At 53.7% G+C, this 17,868-nt stretch overlaps 2 protein-coding genes across 9 annotated transcripts in view; both read right to left on the reverse strand.

The window, feature by feature from the left end:
• Positions 1–554, reverse strand: part of OGG1 (8-oxoguanine DNA glycosylase) — a 32,677-nt gene extending 32,123 nt beyond the window's left edge. For all 3 annotated transcript variants that reach the window (XR_009597506.1, XM_004018285.5, XM_012099510.5), the window contains exon 1: positions 116–554. Coding sequence is in view for 2 of the 3 variants with exons in the window: in XM_004018285.5 (XP_004018334.1) it covers positions 116–252 (137 nt within the window). In the remaining variant the exon portion in view is untranslated. The remainder of the gene's footprint in view (positions 1–115) is intronic.
• A 1,669-nt stretch (positions 555–2,223) lies between these two features.
• Positions 2,224–17,868, reverse strand: BRPF1 (bromodomain and PHD finger containing 1). Of its 6 annotated transcripts, none has more exons than XM_004018288.5 (14): positions 17,466–17,868; positions 14,989–15,597; positions 10,578–11,537; positions 9,610–9,772; positions 8,948–9,079; positions 8,454–8,582; positions 7,350–7,659; positions 6,704–7,024; positions 6,099–6,383; positions 5,463–5,610; positions 4,528–4,664; positions 4,307–4,425; positions 3,805–3,959; positions 2,224–3,072 (listed from the first exon to the last, which is right to left on the reverse strand). In XM_004018288.5, exons 2-14 carry the CDS (start codon positions 15,585–15,587, stop codon positions 2,889–2,891), a joined length of 3,642 nt encoding a protein of 1,213 aa, XP_004018337.2. In that variant the 5' UTR covers positions 15,588–15,597; positions 17,466–17,868; the 3' UTR covers positions 2,224–2,888. The 6 variants fall into 6 exon arrangements, with proteins under 6 accessions (XP_004018337.2, XP_004018336.2, XP_011954899.2 ...); XM_004018287.5 differs by having other exon boundaries at positions 8,436–8,582; XM_012099509.4 differs by lacking the exon at positions 6,099–6,383.

Consider the following 17,868-nt stretch of genomic DNA (forward strand, 5'->3'; position numbering starts at 1 on the left):
AGTTAACAGGATCACCACTCGTGCTTCGGTCTCTTTGGTACCCTTCCTTCACCCCCAACGTTCCTTTGCACCCAGGGCCTGCGGTGCTGAGGAGCCAAGACTCAGGGTCACTCACCGGAAAGACTGTCCAGAAGCCAGAACCAGGTCCAGGCGCAGCTCAGAGCGTGGACAGGGGATGGAGGCCCATAGGGCCGGGAAGGAGGCTAGAGTGCGATGGCCCATGCTACCCAGCAGAAGGGAGACCACTGACATTTCCAGTCAGTCCCCGCCCCGCGACGGTCCTGCCCACTCGGCAGGGGCTCTACCTGTCAAAAGACCTGGCCCCACAGACCACGCCCCTCAAGGCCTCACCCACCAAATCCTAGCCTCTTAATTTAAGGCCCGCAGTTTTATTTAATTTCTCCACTCCCCGCAGGCCCTGCTCTCTCAACGCTTTTTCCCTTTCACTCTGTCTTGACCCTCCCGCACTTCATAGCCTTTGGGCACGCAAACCCAGCCCCTGAAGCTACCAAGACTTTGTGAAGCGCGCGCTTGCGCGCTCTTCCGCTGTCTCTGGGGGCCGACCTCTCTCTCGCCGGAAGGAGGGCTCAGGCCAGGCTAATTGGACCCAGAGGTAACCAATCCGCAGAGAGTTGGGAGGCACCAATGAGAATCGGGCGTGGAGGGGAGGGGGCGGGCCTTTCTAGGCGCCGCAGCGGTTGGCGCGAGCTGGGCTCGCTGCCCGCTGTTGGCCTTTCCTCTGTGGGGTTTGTCTGCACTCGGCACGCCGGCGCGTCCCATCCCTGCGCTCCGCTGCCAAGACGCACAGTGCGCCCTCAAGCCACAGTCCTCACCGCCTGCTTTCCTCAGAGCCCTGCGATGCCTCAGGGCCTGTCTGCCCGCAGAACCAAGTGCTGTCCCCCGGCATCCTTGGGGCCTTTCTCAACGAGCCTCTTCGGGCTGATCCTCACCTTCATCAGCCTGGCTACCCTGAACTCCTCCCTCACCGAGAATCGTGCCCGGATCGCAGCTCCGGGCCAGCCGAGCCCGAGATGTCTCTACAGCGTCTGGATCCCGAGAAATCTGCCTACTCCCTCGCTCTCTGAGTTTCTGCCCTCCAAGGGCTTGTCCCAGAGCCTCGACACCGAGCAACCTTAGGCCTCACTGACTTCCTCATCTGAGGCCTGCCTCCTGGGATTCTGCGCAGACTGCCCCATCTGGCGTCACCCGCCACCTGAAAGCCCTACCGAAAGGGGCCTCTGTGAGCCTCCAGAGAGGCCTTAGGACCACCAACTCTGTGGCCCCAGGGCAGCCCCGTTGCCAGGGCCGGCTGCCTAGTCCAGGGAAGATGTGGCAAAACCTCCCTCCTGGAGAAAGACACAAAAACCAGAGACAAGAACTGTGTTTCGACGGTTTCTCCCCTTCTAGCATAGTGACTCTTGGTTACTGTATCTCAATGATCAGTCTGCAGATTCCTTAAGGGACAGACTGGCAGCTGATTTGTCTGTCTCTCCCACACAGTATCTAGCAGAGGGCTGTAAACCTGGGGGCATTTCAGCCCACTGCTCAGTAGTCACAAGACCCTGGGGCTGCTTCCTGTGCTACTCTCTTCCGTGGGACACCAGCCCTCAGATGCCTAGCACTGAAGAGGGCATTCCTCCAGTAAATGTTTCAGTCTGAAGAGGTGTCAAGGTGGGGAATGAATGAAGTGTCACTCCATATTCCTGCCTAGTCCCTAGCTAAACAGGGGAAGGTCACAGCTATATTGACTCTGAATAAGTATTTGGACCATCCAACTGGCAAAGGACTTGAAGCATCTGCAGTTCAAGAAGGCATGGGCACTAAACTCTTTCCTTCCAGCAGATTGGCATACTGGTTACAGAACCTGCTTTGCAGACAGGCTTTTATTCAAATTCTAGCTCTGCAACTTCCTAGTTGTGGGAACTTAGGCAAGTTACATAATTTTTCTAAACCTTGGTGTCTTTATGGAATTAACTATCCTATTAACTTTCCCCATAGTTATTGCAAGGATTATACAAAAGTGTGGATCTTAAGGTGTTTCAGCGCAGTCTACCACTCAGTGAAATACTTGGGGAATGGGAGCTGTCATAGTATCTTTGTCTTACAAATGCAACAGCCAGCAACCACTTGAGCCCAATTATTTCCCATCCCTGAGGGACAGAGCCTCCCTTTTCATCCCTTTGCCCTGGCAGAAGGCAAGAACCAAGAATTCCAAACAGACCATTTATTTTCTAAGAATCAATATATTTTCTTCCTTTGAAATAAATACAAACCAGTTTGAAAGGTGGGGGAATCTATGGGAAGAAGGGAAGTGGGGACAGGCCCCAGTCTTTTTTTTAGTACCAAATGACTCTGGCGCGACCCGGAAACGCAGTTACAAATGAGAATAATTTAAATTCTCCGCTAATTACATTATTTACAACAGCAGGGGAGGGGGTCACCTAGTGCCCCTCTTCCGGGCTGGACAGACATCAGTCCCACTGCTAGGCTGGGCGGATGCCCGCTCACCACACCACCTCAGGGGCCTCAGGCCACTAGGCAGTTAGGGATTCTCCCGGCACGAGTAGGCAGGGGTGGTGGGATGGCCTGTTTTACACAGTGTCCTAACCTGGGCCCACCACCCTGCGCTACAATGCCGTGAGGTCTCTGGAGCTTTCTGGCCTGTGGGACCTCCCCTCTCATTGCGCAGAGCCCCCAGGGGCCCTTGGAGTGTTCTGTACAGTCCAGCTGCACTCAGGGCGGGAGGGACCTCCCCCACCCAGCTTCCCCTGAGACTGGCCCCAAGACCAGGAATGAGTCAGTGCAGAGGCCGGTGCCACTCCAGGACAGTGAGCCAAGGGGAGGAGAAAGGCGGCAGGGCACTGAAGGCTGGGCTGCGCTGGGCAGCATCAGTCGCTGTCGCTGGTCTCGCTGCTCTGCTCGCCCTGCACCTTGCTGCGGTGCTGCAGGGCCCTGTGGTAGGCTATCTGAACTGACTTGCGGATGTTAGATTTCCGGCCCTCCAGCATCTTCTCCTTGTCAAGGTCCTGGTTCACGCCCAGAGGAACCAGCTTAGTCCTGGGCAGCCACTGCCTGTAGGATGAGACAAGGATCAAGTAAGTCATCTCTTATCTCTTGGGAGGGCAACAAGCACCAGCCTCCCTCACTTGTTGCTTCCTTCAGAAACTCCTAAGTGCCCATTCTGAGCCAGGCTCTGGTGGGAGTTACAGAAACCCAGAGATGCAGTCCCTGCCCTCCAGAACTGCTCACAGGCTAGTGATGAAAATAGCCCAGTTGACAGTCACACTGGGGGATAACCACAGGACATTTATGAGTGCAAAAAGAAGCCCTGACCTAGCCTGAGATACCTTGTCCCATGGGCTCCAGGCAGACTTAACTGACATTAGATATCTTTCGCAGACAATTAACAACAACAACAAAGGACTACATTTGTAAGTGTGACAGAACAGGGATGCAGAGACCCAATGATTATGTCTGCTTTATCCCCCACATCTTGTCACCATGGAGGCAGAGGTGGGAAAACTAAATCTAGAAGCCACCTTAGTCTGGGTGCGGAGCCACCCCTACATTTTTCACAGTCACTCGTGGTCCTGTTTTCTAGCTACAGCTGTTTGTCAGCTGCTACCCACTCAGTCTCTCAGACTCTTGGTCAACACAACCCTTTTGCTCAGCGATCTAAGTCCCTCCCCCACTGATTTATGATTGCCCAGGCGGCAGTGCTGGAGTTTCCTGGCAGCCTGCCTTCAGGAGCCGGGGCTGCGTCTGTGGCTCTGAGTCACATCGACTGCTCCCCTCCTTCCTTACCAAGTTCTCTTGTTGTCAAAGAAGAGGACGAGGTAGAGATGCTCTCGGGCTTCTTGGGTCATCTGTTCTCCAAGTTTCAGCACCTCCAATGGGGGCACAGGGATGGGAACCCCATGGTGGAACATACCTTCCCGGGGCATCTTTGGATCAATGATCTAAGGGTGTAATAAGACCTTGGTTAGTTCAGTCTCCTCCTTCCCCCAGGCTTACCCTATCCAAGAATTTGGAGACTACCTCTAAAGTGGGGACAGAAAAACATAATCATCTAACTAGGGTTGCAGTGCTGACCCTCAGCTTCTTCCCATGCTGAACTGTTTCTGAGCCCAAGAGGTAAAGGGAAGAGAAAGGGACAGATGGAGAAACTAACAAGGGACCTCTAAGTGATTATCTGCTAAAGACTAGTGTGCTCTGCAGCTCAGCAGAGAGTAGGAGGTCTGCTGCTTTTGAGTGTATGTCTTGGGGCTGGAAGACAAGGGGTATGACGAGAAAAGCAAAAGCCTACCAGAGCTGGGTACGATGGATACCCTCGGCATTTGGCCCACACCAGGTCCAGAGCGTCCAGAGGGGAATCCTCATCCTCTGATAGCCAGCCAGCTCCCCGGCCCAGACTCTTCCTTACAACTTCACAGGAATGGGAGAGAGGGGACGGATCAGCAGCCAGGGGTCTGGCAAGGCCCTGACACCAGGCCCCCAGCATCCCTGGCTTTGGGTGGGCGTACTTACTGCTGTGGCCCACGCCGCGGCCAGTGCCCACGGAGTAGGCCTCATTCTCAGTGCCTGAGGTATCTTCACTGCTGTCCTCTGGGAATGTGCCCCGAGAGAAGGAGGGCTTGCCCCGGCCTTGTTTTGAAGGTGTTGTACTGTGGACAAAAGGGATGCTCAACTCAAGAGGAGGGCAAGAGTGGGGAATGGCATGGTGGGTGTCTTCTCTTGGCCCCTAAGTGGTCTAAGACTTTTGGAAAGCAGAGGCTAATTAAATAATTTCAGACTCAAGTGCCCTCAGGGATTTGGGGGTGATCTGACTGAAGTGGGCTGGATACAGCAGTAGTGATGAGTGTATGCCCTATCTTAAGGCAACAGTGGCCAGAAATGCTAGGTCTGATTTTTAAAGGGAATACAGAAACTGGAAATTTTATGTGCCACTTCTGGGTTGTTTTTTTTAACTATCATGCTGGCCAAACAAAATATGTCCGTAGGTCAAATCCAGGTCACCACGAATCAGTTTATGCACTCTGTTCTAAGTGAAAAGTGAAAGTGTTAGTTGCTCAATCATGTCCAATTCTTTGCAACCCCATGGACTGTAGCCTGCCAGGCTTCTCTGTCAGTGGGATTTCCTAGGCAAGAATACTGGAGTGGGTTGCCATTCCCTTATCCAGGGGATCTTTCTGACCCAGGGATTGAACCCGGGCCTCTCACATTGCAGGTGGATTCTTTACCATCTGAGCTACCAGGGAAGCCCTCTGTTCTAAAGCATGAACTTAACCAAGGATGGTCCCCTCTATTTCATTATGGTGACAGTCTCATCTGTTCTATTTATTTTGCAGAGAACCTTTGGTCTGAGCCATCTTAATCTAGGTGGAGATGGCTGCCACCAGACTCCTCACAGGGAAATTTGGAAGGCCATCCTGGAGGCAGGTTTAAACCAAGAGGGCTGGTACCTGGTCCGGTCGGAGGCAGCACTGCTGCTGCTACTGCTGCTGGATTCCGAGTCTGAGCTGCTCCGAGGAAGGCTGCAGTCGTTACGATACACCAAGAAACTCTTCTTTACTGGCTGGTTTCCACCGCTGAAGCCATTGGCTGGTAAGTCTTGGTTGTGGGTAGGGGGCGGGAGGGAAGGAATCAGTCAGTAAGATGCAGATCAGAGATCTACTGGGGGGGACTCAGAGCTTGGCTTTCCATTCTGTGCTGGAAAATTCCTCCAACCTCGGCCAGCAGAGCCAGCTCTGGGCAGTGTCCATCACAGCTGGCCACAGCCCTGCCCCACCCCTTGCACTTCCCTTGGCAGTTACTAGCCTTAGGACACAGTGGCTTAAAGGAGATTCCCCAAGGAGAATGAGAAGAGGAAAGGTGAAGTGATAAAATGGAGGGCACCCTGGATGGGAATCTGGGTGGGTTAGTGGCTCTGGGCTTCAGGTTCCCCATCTATAAAGTGAGGGGGTTGAATGACAGGCTTCCTAAGGGCCCTTCTAGCTCTGATATATTATGGGCAAATGAAGGGCTAGCTGGGAGTTATACTGGGAAGGATGGCAGCTTCGCTCACTCTATTGGAGGGGCTGGGTGATGGTGAGGCTCACCCATTGGGGGGTCTTCTGTGGATTTATCACTGTCGCTGTCTGAACTCGAACTGGGCCGAGGGCTCCTACCCCGCTTGCGCTGACGTAGGGAGCCCATGATGGGGAGCTGGGGGGGCCCCACAGGACTGCCTCCGTGGCTGGGGGTCATCTGGCTCTCCCGGTTTTTGGGGGGCCGGCCCGGCCTCTTGGGCGGTCCAGCTGTCTTCGGGTTCTTTTTGGAGAACAGAACTGAGGTTCTCCTGCCCACCTCAAGTGCGGGGGTTGAGGACATGTTGGGACCCAGGCCTGGAGCAGAGAAAGAGAGAAGGAGAGTCGGTGAGGGGCCTGAAGTGGGAAGGGCATCTGTCTACAGTAGGCCCTGGGGATATAGGACATAACTTCAGCTAGAGCAGGGGAGATCGTTTGGGGGGCAGGGAGTTGGGAACACTTCTCTCACACAAATAGCCAGAGAGGCAGCTAAGAGGCCCCTGAAAGGGGAAGGAGGGAGAAAGTACAGCTAGCTGAGTAGGAGGGACCTCTGCCCGGGGGGCTGGCAGGGGCTGAGTGTGTGCTGCAGAGTCCAAGTCTGGCTGGCCTTGGGGTCCATCATGCCATGGGGTTCAGACCTTTGCTTGTCTCCTGGCTGCTGCTCTCCTCGGCGGCACTGTCTGTCTGCCCGTCCTTGTCACAGGCCGCTGGGTGGGGTGTCAGGCTGCCCCGGCTGGAGGGGCCGTGTCGTTCAGGTCCATCCCGTCCAGTCTCCCGCTGGTGGGCAAGCTTCCTCCGCAGCGCCGTCATCTCTTTCTTGATCATCTTGGCGCGCCGAGAGCGGCCCACGCTCTGCTTGCTGGAGTTCACCTCATCCAGCCGTTCAAGCAGCAACTTTAGCTGCTCTTCCACTGGCAGGTGCTTCTGGTTCTCTAGCAGGACCAGCCGCTCTTCCTCTGCTGCAGGGGGGTGGGAACAGGGGATGAGAGGTCAGTCTCAGGGCAGCCCTCTGGGCCCCGTGAACCTGGGCAGGCAACCAGAAAGTCACTCTTCTCCCCTCCGCTTCTCACCGGGAGCGGCTGTAAAACAGTAGCACCAAGATGCAGAAAGGCGGGGATTGCTCTCCATTCACCAAGTCTGGCTTCGAGAGCATTCCTGGGGCTAGCGTGCCACTGCTCAGACTAGCTGCTTCCTGCCTATACTGCCTGCTCCCAGGAGGGGACTTTTGGAAAGCTGTTCATCCCTGGCATTGGCCTCTACGTGTATGTGTGACTTATCACCCACCATCTTCGGTGTGGTGTGGGGCTTCGTCTCCAGTCAGGCTGTGGGGGATATGCATGCCCGTCTCAAAGTCAATGCCCATTTTTTCTGCCTGGCGCCGGGCCTGGCGGAGCACCGCGCCACCCTGCTCACGGAGCCGCACTGCTGCCCGGTAGAAGATGGTATCCTTGGCATTATACTTGAGGCAGTTGCTGACGATGAGGTTGAAGTCCTCCTCAAAATCATCAAAGTTCAGGTAGCGGTAAGCCTCCAAGTTCTGCTTCATGGTGAAAAAGTCCATAGGCTTTTTGATGTGGTCGAGGTAGTCAGGTACCTGGGAGAATACGGGAGGTGTAGCTAAGTGGAGGTATGTTCCTCATTCCCCCTGAACCCCTGTTCCTAACAACCTCCCTTGAAATGCATCCAGCAACCTCCTCCTACTACAGTCAGAGGCAGGCATACAGCACAGGGGAAAAGAAAGCTGGATTTTAGTCTGGACTTTAGTAGTCACAAGCTGTGTGACCTTGGCAAGCCTCTTAGCCTCCCTGGGCCTTCTTTTCCTTGCTTGGAAAACAGCAGTGCAATTACAGCCGAATCCTAGAGCCACATGAGGTTTTAATACCAAAATGGCTAGGGGGAGCCTCTGGAAGTAACACCACCCTGCATTCCTATAGCTCTTTTTACTTATCAGTAAGCCATGTAAGGAGGCAGCTGCCTCAGGTCTCTCATTTTATACCTTTTAGAGAGAAGAGTCTGCCAGTCAGGACCTAGGGCTTCAGAGATGGTTCTTTAGGTGCTGAGCCTTCTAAATTCTCCGTTCTAGGGTTCAGCACCCGGAAAGTGTCTTCCTGCCCTGGGCTTATTCACTTGGCAGACTCAGTCCCTGCCTCTGGGGAAGGAGTGCAGACTGCCTCCCATTCTGGGCCCTTGAGGTACGACAGGGACAAGACAGAGTCCAGGTGATGCCTGTGGTTCCGGTTCATCCCGGAGCCCCAGAGCCACCAGCCCCTCTCTTCATGGTCCCCTCCTAGCCCCTGGCCCAGACCTGCGGCAAGGGTCCATCTGGGAGAGGAACAGAAAGAAGGTGGAGTGAGGGGAAGGGATTCTTACTTCGTCCAATTCGGTTACCTCAGACAGAGGGACCGGCTCGCTGAAGATGTTGCCCGTGTCCTTCTCCTGGAGCTGCTCCAAGGTTTTTCGAAGGAGGATGAGAAAGGGGGTCAGCTGCATCTCCATGGCGATCTGCTGGACCTTGATCTGGCACACATAAAAGCCTGTCAGCCAGGCCGAGGCTGGTCCCTGGCGGAGAGGTCTGGGGAGGTAGCTGTAGCTGGCGTGGGAACTCGCCTTCCTTCCTACCCCACACTGGGTGCACTTCACTACCATGGACTTCCCCTTGCTTGAACATCCAGCACCAGCTACCTGCATCACATCATTTAGGAGTCCATTCATAAAACTCTCCTGTGACATTCTGCTTCTGAAGAGCCTGAGAGCAAACTGAGCTCCAGGTTACCTTACTCTCACATTAGCTCTGTTGCTTCCCGGCCAGGGGACACATACTTTTCTGTTTTCCTGGGTCTGTTTTCTCCACTGTAAAAAAGAGCTGGTTGAGGAGCACTCACCGTCTCCCTTTTGAGTTTCTCCCGCTTGCGAATCAGCTCCACCAGCAGCCGTGCTCGCTCCAGGTCATGCCGAAGCCGCTGCCAGGACTTAAGCTGTTCTTTGAGGGCCCAGTTCTTATCCTCGGAATCTCTCTGAAGAGGCAAAAGGGGGATGAGGAGATGATGAGAGAGCCAGAGGCAACAAGAGCCCAGGAAACTTGGGTCAAGGGCAAGAAAACCAAAGCTGGGAGCACAGTGATCTCTTGGTAGGCTTACCAGCTAAAGTGGAAGCTCTGCAACCCACTGTGGCTGTTGAGCCCAGTGGAGTTGGTACTCAGTATATGCTTGTTGTGAATGAAAGGATGAACACAAGGAATAATGCATGAAGGAGAATGTGTAAGGATCTCATCCTTAGCCTGATTTGAGGTCTACTTTAAAGGAACAAACAGCCCAAGCCCTCAGGGATTGGAAACTGCAGTCGCAAATCTCTATTCTCAGGACCTCCCTGGTGGTCCAGTGGTTAAGACTCTGTGCTTCCAATGCAGGGAGCACTGGTTCGATCCCTGGCTGGGGAACTGAGATCCCACATGCTAGATGGTACAGAAAAACAAACCAATGAAAACTCTCTGCCCTCGTCCCCCTGGCGTTAGTTTCCAGAGCCCACAGGGAAGCTGACATAGTACCCCGACTTGGTCGCAGTTCCTCTGAGACTGCAGGTGGGTCTGTAGGCGACGCAGCAGCGGGACCCCATTCCGCGACTGCCTCTTCAGCGTCCAATAGCTGTGCAGCCTCTGCATGAACTGGCTCTTCCTTTGGATGGTCAGGCGGTTAGTGATTTTACTGAGCCTGGGAAACAGGAGAGCAAAGAGAAGAAAAACCTCTTAGGCTTTGATTTTCTCACAAAGAACAGGGGTCTTTGGCCCATGAGGGTTTCTGAGTGGGGCTCAATAGGGAATAAATCTATTGTCAAGAAGGCCTGTGACACTGGGCTAGGGCAAAGAAGAACAAACACAGCTGGCTGTCAAGGGCACCTCAGGAGACAGGAAGCCAAGCTCCCAGTACTAACCCTGTTCACAGGGTGGGTGAGCGAGCCTGGCCCCGAAGACTGCTTATTGTCACTGCAGCCCTGAGTACTAACTGACCCTGGGACACCCAACTCGGGCTGAGCCTGGGAAGGTTTTAAGATGAAGTACTACAACACAGCAGTCAACTACAGGAAATTGTCTAGGTAGCAGAAGAGAGAGTAAAAAGTAACTAATGCTCACAGCCCTCATCTGTGGCCATAACACAATTCCTTGAGCATTTCCTTCCCTCTTTTCCATTCTGTTCTCCCTTCAGAGTCAGACTATTTCTTCCACTGCGGCTGGTGGCTACTCCATCGTCTTACTTCCTAACTTACACCACCCCAGCAATATGGAGGGCAGTTTCAAATACACCTGCCAAGTTGGTCAGAGAAGAGCTGAAGTCTCTGGTTCCTAACGTAAAAGTCAGGTGACCTGCTAGAGCTAATCTCTTTAGATACTAAAAACAACCACCACCTCTAGGGAGCTCCTGACAGGAAGAAAGCCCAAGCCTCTCCCTCCACTCAGGGGACTGCCGGTCTCCAACAGGGCTTCTTCCCTGCCCGGCCCGCCCATCTGCTCCCCCGTACCTGTGCGGTGGAATGCAAGGCACAGACACCACAGGGGCCGCTGCCCGTTTCTCTGCCAGGATCTTCCGTGCCTTCTTCATCTTGATCCGGGACTTGGCCTTGGCCTTCTTGACCTTCTCTGAGCTCCAACTCTTACCCTCATCTTCTTCCTCCTCCTCCTCCTCCTCCCCTTCACTGTGGGACAGGGCAGGCAGGCGACGCGCTGAACCTGGGGGTGTGTGGATGTCGCAGTAGGCGGTCTTGCGGACGCTGAAGGAGGTGCCATTGGCACCTGTCTCCCGCACAGGCTCCATCTTCATGTAAAGGCCAGCCTGTTGGGCACACGTCACGTGGAAGGCTGTGTAGCAGTTGGCCTTATGGCATTGGATGCAGGCCCCTGAGCCTCGCTGTTTGCAAATGTAGCAGGTCAGCTTCCAGCGCGCGGGCGGGATGTGCTCAATGCTGTCAATGGGCTCCAGGAAGACTGTGTTGGCAAAGCAGACCTCGGGGATCCAAAGGGCACACACCACATGGGCCCAGCGCCCATCATCTGTCTGCTTGAAGGCACCACCCTTGTTGGGGCACAGGGCGCAGTCCACAGCGCGGGAGGGTGACTGCAGGCAGCGGCGGCACAGCCACTGGCCCTCGGGGATGTAGGGGACACCGTAGCACTCCTGGTGCACGGCCAGGTTGCACATGTCACAGAAAAGGATGACGTTGCTGTTCTGGCACTCGCCGTCATTGCAGATACAGCACACAGCATCCTCGTCTACGAGCGCATTGGGGTCGCCTTTATTGTGGCTCTCAAAGTACGACTCCTTCTCCAGCCGGTCCATTAAGTACTCAAAGATCTCCTGCGGAATGGGACTCACGCCCTCCGTCTTCCGCCGCTCGTTCATGATATCTAGCCAGATGTAGTCCTCCTCATCCATGTCGTACTCAACCTCCTCATCCAGCTCCTCCGCCGACTTCTCAATATACCTGCAGTGCACACAGGCAGCTCGGCATCAGAAGGTTGGGATTTCCCTCCCTTAAAGAACGTGGGTTACATCTGTGGAGCACTCACCCTGTTCCAGGCCCGTGCCTTGATGTATATGTTGTCTCATTCTAGCCTCACCTTTACTCCAGGCACCATAAGGCCTGTCATCATTCTTGTCGTGCCGAAAAGGAAACCTAACGTTTGGGGCAGTGAATTCACCTGGCCCAGCTCTCTTGTGAGAAAGTGGAAGAGCTGGGATGTGAACCCAGGCATGCCGAGCTCAAAGCTCACGTCCTATCTGCCACACTGCCTCCTTTGAGATGCAGAGGCTCAACAAGATCCTGAAGGGAGAAGGATGGGGCGGCTAGGACCCCTGATTGCAGTGGTCTGGGTGATGGCACAAAGAGTCAGGGGCAGGAAGGTCCTCGGTTTTCACTTGCCAATTTACATTTGTTTGAGTACCAGCTGGCTGTATCCTGAATGGAGCTGCTGTAGGTCTTCTCTCAGCTGGTGCAGCAGCAGCTCAGGGCTCCCTCAGAATCTAGGTACTCTTTGCTCTCTGGAAAGCCTTGGGAGGTAACAGTCAGGATAGCTAATATTTACTGAGCATTTACTATGACCGGGCATTGTGCTAAGTCATCACAGTTATCTTCCCCACAGTCCTTGGGTCAATGTTCTTCTTGCCCTCACTTTATAGAGGAGGAAACCGGAAGCTTTGGGAAGTTAAGTGTCCCACACAGGTGGTTCACAGAACCAGGAAGTGGCAGACCTAGGATTCAAACTCCACTCCACAGCACTCACTGGGCCCGCGGGACTGCAGCCAGGGGTGGCTCCATGCACCTGGGGTACAGAGCAGGCTCCCTACTCCCCTGCCGTGCGCACTCCAGGTGGCCTGACTCTGCTATGTAAAGCTACAGGGAGCAACGACAGCAAAGAACACGGCTTTGGCCTCTAACACACCTGGACACACACTTAACAGTCAGTTAGGTCCTGGCTCTGTTACTGTGGGACATCCAGGACATCCCTGCTCTTTCCTAAACCTCAGTTTTATTGATGAGAGAATGAGGAGAATACCCTTCATTTCCTAAGGCATCAGAATTAAATGCAATTAATTAAAAATGAATGGGCTGAATCAAGTGGTACGTAGCAGGCCCTAGATAAATGTTAGTTCCCAGGCCTCCACTTTGCTCTCCATAAGGAACATGCGACTCTGCAAGCCACAGTAGGCCAGGCAAGCATAGGCTCCAGAGCTGTGCTCTGGGTGACAGCAGGCAAGTGAGCTAACCTCTCAGGGTCTTGGTTTCCACATCTGTAAAGTGGGGATACTAACTTGAACCTCTTTCACACAGCTGTTGGGAACATTAGATGAGTTAATATAGGTAAAGTGCTCAGAAACGTACCTGGAGCAAGTACTCAATAAATGTTAGCTTGATTATTAGCTTTGGTATAGCTCTGCCCGGCCCTGTCTTGCATTATAACTGTTTTTGTGTCTTAACCCCTGCACTATGTGGATAGAGGCAAGGACCATATCTGATTAACCACACAGAAAGAGGCAGTCAGTGTTGTTCACCTGAAGGACATTTTGAGAGTGGAAGGGAGGACAGACTAAAGTGCTGTGTCTGTCAGAAGCACCTTCTTGCTTAGCCCTTCACCTCGTCCCCAAGGTGACTGCAACATCTTCATCCTTGAGAAAGGGTGTGGCTCAGGGCTAGTGTGAACCATCTGGCCCATTCCAGGCCTTGGCACCAGCTCTCAACCTCTTCTCTGCCCTGACACGCGTAACACTACGTGATGGTGCACAGCACACGCCCACAGTACTCAGATTACAGGCTGTGGCGCAGATAAGGTAGGCTGCGTGTCATGTGCGATTCCTGATGCGCCAGCTGACACTCCACCCTCCCTCTCCCCCTTGAGAAAGTTTATCAGATGGGAGCAAGAGCCAGTGGTGTTGTTAGAGAGACGACCTCGAATCTTGTCACATTTACATAAAAAGTAAATCATTTCCAAAACAGGCAGTTCTGCTAAGAGTAGTAACAAATTACATGCAACACACCTCCCAACTGATTGTAGGGGACCAGCTGAGAGCTGCTGCCTGGAGAACAAATCTGATCCACAGGAGGAAAGAGTGACTCTGAGTGGAAGGATGAAGAAAATGAGCAGGAGCTAAGCTGTGCTGCCTAAGGGAGCAGAGAGTGCTGAAGAATCATGAGGGGAGAGGGCAGCCCCCGGAGAGGGGCCTGTGTGTTGGGAGGTGGGCATGGCAGTGAGCACTAACAGATAAGAGAGACAGTGAAAAGCCAGAAGGACATGGAGCTGGGCTGGACAGATGGAAGGATGGAAGAGAGGAGGAAAAGACAGGCTGGCATGTGGACAGGGGTGAAAGGAAAGAAAGTCACTTGAGTTCCCCAAAATCTGCTTGTAAAGAACTGAGATTTAGTACCTACATTTGGTAAAAACTACCTTTCACATTAAAACCTTTCTAAGAAGTCCTTGTCAGAGATCAGGCCTTCTGATTAGCTGATACCAAAGACAGCTGCTTAACTGCCTCACCCAAGTGCCCTCTTTGACTTGGATGCCAAGACTCTCAGAAAGAAGTCTCACACTTGGTGTTTGTTCCATCCTTTAGCTAGGGTTTCTGAATGTAGTTTCACCACCATACTTCCCCTACTCCATTTTTTTACCTCACGTTGAAAGAAATTTAGCCTTTTGACTGTGATTTTTATTAGGAGCCACTGTGACAAATTTTTGGAAGGAAGTGGGATACCAAGAAACAGTTAAATGAAATAAAAGGGTTCTTAGAGGAGTGTGAAACATAGGTGATGAAAACACTGCTTCTGCATGCTAAAGGATAGGTGATAATAACTCGACAAGTAATGGGGAAATTACTTATACAGAGTTACAAACAGCTTTTAGGACTCTATGAAGTCAGTGTCCCTAGTCTTCCACATTGAGGCTAGCAGAGGAAAATTATATCTGCACTGCAGATGGTATCACTGGAACACCAAAAGCCAAAGAGATGCCTTTCCCAAGGTCACAGTGATGGAGTAGAAAGGGTCAAGAACAACAGATGGGACCCTTTGATACTGTAGCCACTCTGGAGTCAGAGGAATATGGGTTTGAATCCCAGTTCAGCTATCTACTGGCACGTGACTACTCATAAGTCTGGTCCTTCTTCTGGACTATGGTTTCCTCACCCGTGAACAAAACCTACCTGAGCGAGCTGTGAGAATAAGACAAGAGAATGGCTATAAAGCGCCCAGGGCAGGGTCCAGCTTGTGGCAGTGTACAGGAACGGCCATCACCGCTAGCTGGGGCATGCCTGCCTTGGCAGGGCCAGTGTGTTGCTGCTATGCTTTACCTCTGCCATTTCCTATCTGTTGCTTGTCACCTGTCTTTGGCTCCTAAGCCCTGCTTGACCAGTTTTCCAGAGTTGGGAGGCGGAGGTGGCCTTACCGGTAATAGGAAGTTGGCCGGGGCGGGGCATCAGGGGTATCCTGCTCCAACTCCCGGTAGACCACCTCTGGCAGCTTGGGAGTGGTGCTCGCAGAAGCATTGTGGTGGTGGTGATGGTTGGAGTCCTTGCGTTTCTCCTTGTTCTTATGCTTGCCTGACTTGGGAGTAGCGGCCGGTGTCTCAGTGTTCTCCTTATTGCTGCCGTTCTCAGGCGCCTCCTCGGGGGCCTCCTCATCCTCAGACACCACATCCAGGTTGTCAAAGATGCTGATGCGGTGCACGCGGCCGTGCAAGTCCACTTCCACCATGCGCTGGGCCTGTGCGTAACTCATCACCTCACGGCTGGGTGACTGGGACACCTCTGAGGGGCTGGGCGACTGCTTGTTGGCTGGGCGTGACTGGCGCCCCTTCTTCTTGTGCTTTCGGAGTGGGGTCTGCTGTGGGGGCGGTGGGTTGTCATGGTCGTAGTGGTACAGATGGTACTCAATCCCACTGTAACTCTTGTAGACCTTGCGGCAGGTCTCCACGGGGCACTCATAGGGTGGCTTAGTTGCCCGCAAGTTGTGGCAGAAAGTCTTCACGTCAAAGTCCACCCCCATGCTGTCACATCTAGAATGTACAGATCAGTTAGCGTAGGCCTGGGCCACCCACTCCGCTCTCTCCAGCCCTCCCTTTCCCCAAGGGTCCTGGCCAGCCAGCCTCTACAGCAGATCCAAATGCCATCTCGTCCACACTATGGCCATGGTCTTGGCATTATTACCTCTTGTCTGATCATCCTGCCCTATGTCTCGGTTCTAGCTTTTTCTCACATAAATGTATCCATAATGGTCTTTCTACCAAGTAGCATTAATCATATCAGTGTTTTGATTAGAAGCCTCCTGATGCCCCCCACTGATTTCAGGATAATATCCACATTCCTTATGATGACAGTCAGGGTGTTCCTTTCATTCTGTGGCCTTAGTCTTCCTTTCTAGATCCTTCTTTTCACCAGTTATAGCTGTATTTCTGTCTAAACAGAGCAACTTGCCATTCTCTGAATGTTACCAGCTCTCATTCCCCCAAAATGATCTCTATTTAGAATGCCTTCCACCCTCCCTGATTAGTGAGCTCCTACTCATTCTTCAAAACATGGCTCAAATGTCACTTCTATTATGATTTCTTCGTCTATCTCACACAGAGCTGTGTTTCCACAGCATTTCATCCTCACCTCCACCACGGCACTCACCACACTGAAAGTTCTCTCTCTCCTTCCACTAGACTGGGAGCTGTACAGTGCAGACACCAGAGCCTACCTACTTTCATAGCCCCAGAACCTGGCATGCAATATTGTTTTGGCAAATGAATAAATAATTTGTTGAATGAATAGCTAAATGAAGGGATCACCAGATTAGGGACTGAGATGGATGAAGACTAGTGTCAGCCCATGCAGAAGTTTGAATCGGTGGCCAAAATGATTTGGTCCTGGACTCCAGCAGAAATAAATGGATGACAGAAAGAATCGGTGACTTTCTGAGGCCTCTGGGGTAAGCCTATGCCCTAGCTCTAGGGATGCCACCAGGCCTTAAGAGTACAAACAGGAGCATGGCAGTCCAGCGCACTCAGCTCCACGCTGGTCCTTAGAGCCCTCCCTTCCTTCTCTCCAGTGTTCCTGGGTGAGTGGAGACAGCAGATGGCACCAGCCCCCAGGAAGCCCAGCTTGGTCAGAGACTGCCCCAATTTCTCCAGGCCTAGCTGAATTCAACAATTTAACCATGGGCTGGGCACCATTCCAAACAAAGCCACCCTGAGCTCCCTGACTAACAAGAGTTCTTCTCCTGTGACTTAACCCAGCCAGTGATCAGCTCCAGCCACTCTGTCCAAGGCCCTGATTGCCATTTCATTAAAACTACTTAAACTGCCCTTACTTCCTACCTGTGGCTATCTTTGAACAAACCAATCAGAAGCACAAACAAACTCTACTGTTTCAATGAGTCCCTGGTGAAGGCTGCAACTCTGCTGCCCTAGCTCCCTAAGCAGCACAGAGCCCCCAGCAAACGTTCCGCTGGGACTCAGCAGCAGATGCACAGAGAAGAGACACGGAAACTTAGACCCGAAAGTCCGTGGGGAGGGCCCCAGGCCCTGGGGTATGACGACCGCATCTGCCCAAGGCTCTCAGGGGACTGGAGGAAGTAGGGGGCGGAGGCCAGAGGGATCAGACCAGGCCCAGGCGGTGCCCGCAGCCCTCTCCCGGATGCGGCGACGTTTCCCCTTGATCAAAGTGTACAAGTTGAACTAGGCTCTCCTTCTGCCAATGACCCAGGCAGCCCCGAAGGGATACACTGTTGCCCAGGGATGCGGGCTGGGGGCGAATGCACTGTCAGTTCTTCTAGCTAGAGTGGCCCGACCCTCGGGCCGGGCAGTTTCAGTGCGTGCCCCACGAAACTAGCCTACCCCTTCCCGACTTGCCACTCCCGCCCTGGTCCCTGGCTCGTACTCACCGGCCACCTCGAGTCCGGGCTCATCGCCGGGGACGCCCGCCGGGGCTCCGACCCCACTTAAGGAGGCCGGCGGGGAAAGACGGGGCGGGGAGGGAGAGCCCCAATTCCGGAGACTGCAGACCACGCCACCCCGACCCCCTGCCGCCCCACGCTCTGGCCCGGCTCCCTGGGATTCCCGCGCTGACCCCTGCCGCTCCCAGTCCCGCCGGCGCCCGAGCGTCTCAATTCCGGCGGCCGCCGCCCCTTTCGAAGGCCCCTAGGTTGCCGGGTCTCGGGACCCGGCGCCGCCGGAACAATGGAGGCTCCCGGAGGCAGCGCGGGGACGGCGGCGGCGGAGACGGTGGCGGCAAAGGCAGTGGCAGCGGCGGCGGCAGCAGCAGCGGCGACGGCGTCTGCGCAGGGT

The sequence above is a fragment of the Ovis aries genome, chromosome 19 (genome assembly GCF_016772045.2).
Source record: "Ovis aries strain OAR_USU_Benz2616 breed Rambouillet chromosome 19, ARS-UI_Ramb_v3.0, whole genome shotgun sequence".
Lineage (NCBI taxonomy): Eukaryota > Metazoa > Chordata > Mammalia > Artiodactyla > Bovidae > Ovis > Ovis aries.